Source organism: Microtus ochrogaster, chromosome 10 (assembly GCF_000317375.1).
Source record: "Microtus ochrogaster isolate Prairie Vole_2 chromosome 10, MicOch1.0, whole genome shotgun sequence".
NCBI lineage: Eukaryota > Metazoa > Chordata > Mammalia > Rodentia > Cricetidae > Microtus > Microtus ochrogaster.
This window is the reverse complement of record NC_022016.1, coordinates 35,062,527-35,064,870: the sequence shown is the minus strand read 5'-3', so window position 1 is coordinate 35,064,870 and position 2,344 is coordinate 35,062,527. Positions and strand designations below refer to the sequence as shown.

General features: G+C 49.2%; 1 protein-coding gene across 4 annotated transcripts in view; it reads left to right on the top strand.

Annotated features, from left to right (window-relative positions):
- Nucleotides 1-2,129: 2,129 nt before the first annotated feature.
- Nucleotides 2,130-2,344, top strand: part of Hdac6 (histone deacetylase 6) — a 23,858-nt gene continuing 23,643 nt past the window's right edge. For 2 of the 4 annotated variants that reach the window (XM_005352803.3, XM_005352802.3), the window contains exon 1: nucleotides 2,131-2,323. In XM_005352803.3, the coding sequence (XP_005352860.1) occupies nucleotides 2,228-2,323 (96 nt within the window). In that variant the 5' untranslated portion in view covers nucleotides 2,131-2,227. Of the gene's footprint in view, nucleotides 2,324-2,344 lie in introns of all 4 variants that reach the window. The other 2 variants (XM_026782000.1, XM_013348448.2) reach the window with 2 other exon arrangements.

The following is a 2,344-nucleotide window of genomic DNA, read 5'->3' as shown; positions in this document are numbered from 1 at the left end:
ACTCACAGAGATCCGCCTGCCTCTGCCTCCCGAGTGCTGGGATTAAAGGCGTGCGCCACCACCGCCCGGCTGGAGGCATTTTCTTAATTGAGGTTCCCACCTCTCACATGACTTTAGCTTGTGTCAAGTTGACATAAAACCATTCAGCATGCTGGGTGGTGGTGGGAGTCCCTGTTGTTCCTTTGCGGAACTACAGCTCCCAGTGTTCCCCTGGACTACGGATGCCAGCGCATGCAAGCACAGGACACATTCCCCAGAAGCCTTTGCATTCCTCGTTAAAAGACGAGGGTTGCTACAACCCCTCCCTTTTTCCCTTTTTCCTGTCTCTCCTGTTGTGTCCGCACACCTGAACCTGCCCATTGTTACCCCTCCCCCATTAAAAGTGCACCCACGTGGGACCACCGCGTGTCTGTGTTTCCTTTCCCGTGTAACGTCTTTACCCTTTAACCCTGCAGACAAGAAAGCCAGCTAGAAATTAGGAACAACAGTCCCTAGTCATAAAATTACTTTTGTTGTTACTTCATGACTGTAATTTTGCTAGTTATGAGTTGTAATGTAAATATTTTTGGAGAAAAAGGGATCAAAGGGATCATGCCCCACATGATGAGAACCAGTATTTTAAATGATTGTTGGGACAGAGAGATGGCTCAGCGCTTGAATCCTACCACTCACATCAAATGGCTCATACACACTTGTAACTTCAGCTCCTGGAGAGTCCAGTGCCCCTTTCTGCCTTCCTTAGGCACTGGCACAAACACAGGCAAAATAAATAAAATATGCTGGGCATTGATATGTGCTTTTAGTCCCAGCATTGGGGAGGCAGAGGCAGGCAAATCTCTGAGTTCAAGGCCAGTCTGATCTACAGAGCTGGTTCCAGGACAGCCAGGGCTGTTACACAGAAAAACCCTGTCTCGAAAAGCCAAGAAAAAAAAAATGATTACCTTTGACTGCAAAGCCTTTATTTGCTCTGGCCCTTTATAAAATTTACTGACTCGTTTTGTACAGGAGCCTCTTATGATTCTACAAGAAATGAGACTTCACTGTTTGTAAGAATTTTTACTATATTGCTTTGCAGTTATCACACCCCCCGAATGTTCTTCATTATGTATCATTATATATTTTCTTTAGCTTGTGTAGATTTAGACCCGTAGCCCTTAAGGCAATGGAGGAGGCTCAAACTGGCATTTGCAAGTGGATCTAACTACTGGGTTACAGTACTGTCAATGTATTTGCTAGTCAGTGATGCAGAACTCCAGGCTTGTTTTGGGCTTCAGCGTACTGCCCAGCAGGAAATGGGAGGGGGAGACTGAGAAGGGGCTCCTGTGGGAGTGATAGTTAGACACAGGGTGGGCGTCCCAAAAAAATCACAGGGACAATTTTCCCTCCCTAGTCCATTACATGCTATTAGTTTGATTACTCAGCAGAGGGGGCAGGTAGGTTGAGCTGCTATCCAGGAGAAACGTCCCTCCAAAGTCTATTCTGGCCTTGGTACTAGCATCATAATTTTGCAGATAAGGAAACTGAGGACAACGCTGTGACTTGACCAAGATCGCAGGTCTAAGTCCCTCTGTGTGTTGTCTGCAAAGCAGCCATAACAATGCAAACATCACAGAATTGTGGCTTTCTGCAATGAGTGCCACTTAGTGAGTCCTTCTGCGCCCCTACCCATTTTCGCAGAATGTTAATAGCTAGCATTTGGAGATACTTCTTGCGTACCATGGTAGTGACTATTAACTCAGAAACTTCTCAACGCTTATCATCACTGTCATTTTGGCTGCCTGCAGCCACAGGCCTTATTAGTCCATAGCCATAGCCTTTATCTCGGACTAATCACCCTACTATGTCATCGCCAAGCGCAGCGCAGGAGTCCCCAAGATGTCCCTTCTGAACGTCCTCCTTCTTTGATTTGCTCTCGAATCAGTGCACAGCACGACCGATGCCAGTCCGTAGGGCTCCTAAAACGACAGGCCTGGAACTGAGAACGGCAGTCATCGCAATCAGAACAATGGCGGCAGTGGATGGAGGGGGGGAATTGGGGGGGGGCGCAGCGCTAGGGGCAGATCCGGGTCTCGAACCAGTGAGTCATGCTTTGCGCAGGCGCAGAACGATCCGCGCTCGTCTATTAGGTGAACTCGCGAGAGGTGTGGTGTGCGCCAGAGGCGTTGGAGGCGGACTAGATCCGCGCTGTGGGGTGGACGTGGGCGGGCAAATTAAAACGCTCAGCCCAATGGAAAAGAAGGGATCAGGTGCCCGGGGCCACACAGGTCGCCGGGAATTAGGCGGTGAGAGCCAAGGGCGGAGTTTGAGAAAGGGGCTGCGCTCAGTGAGTAGCGGGGAATGGGGG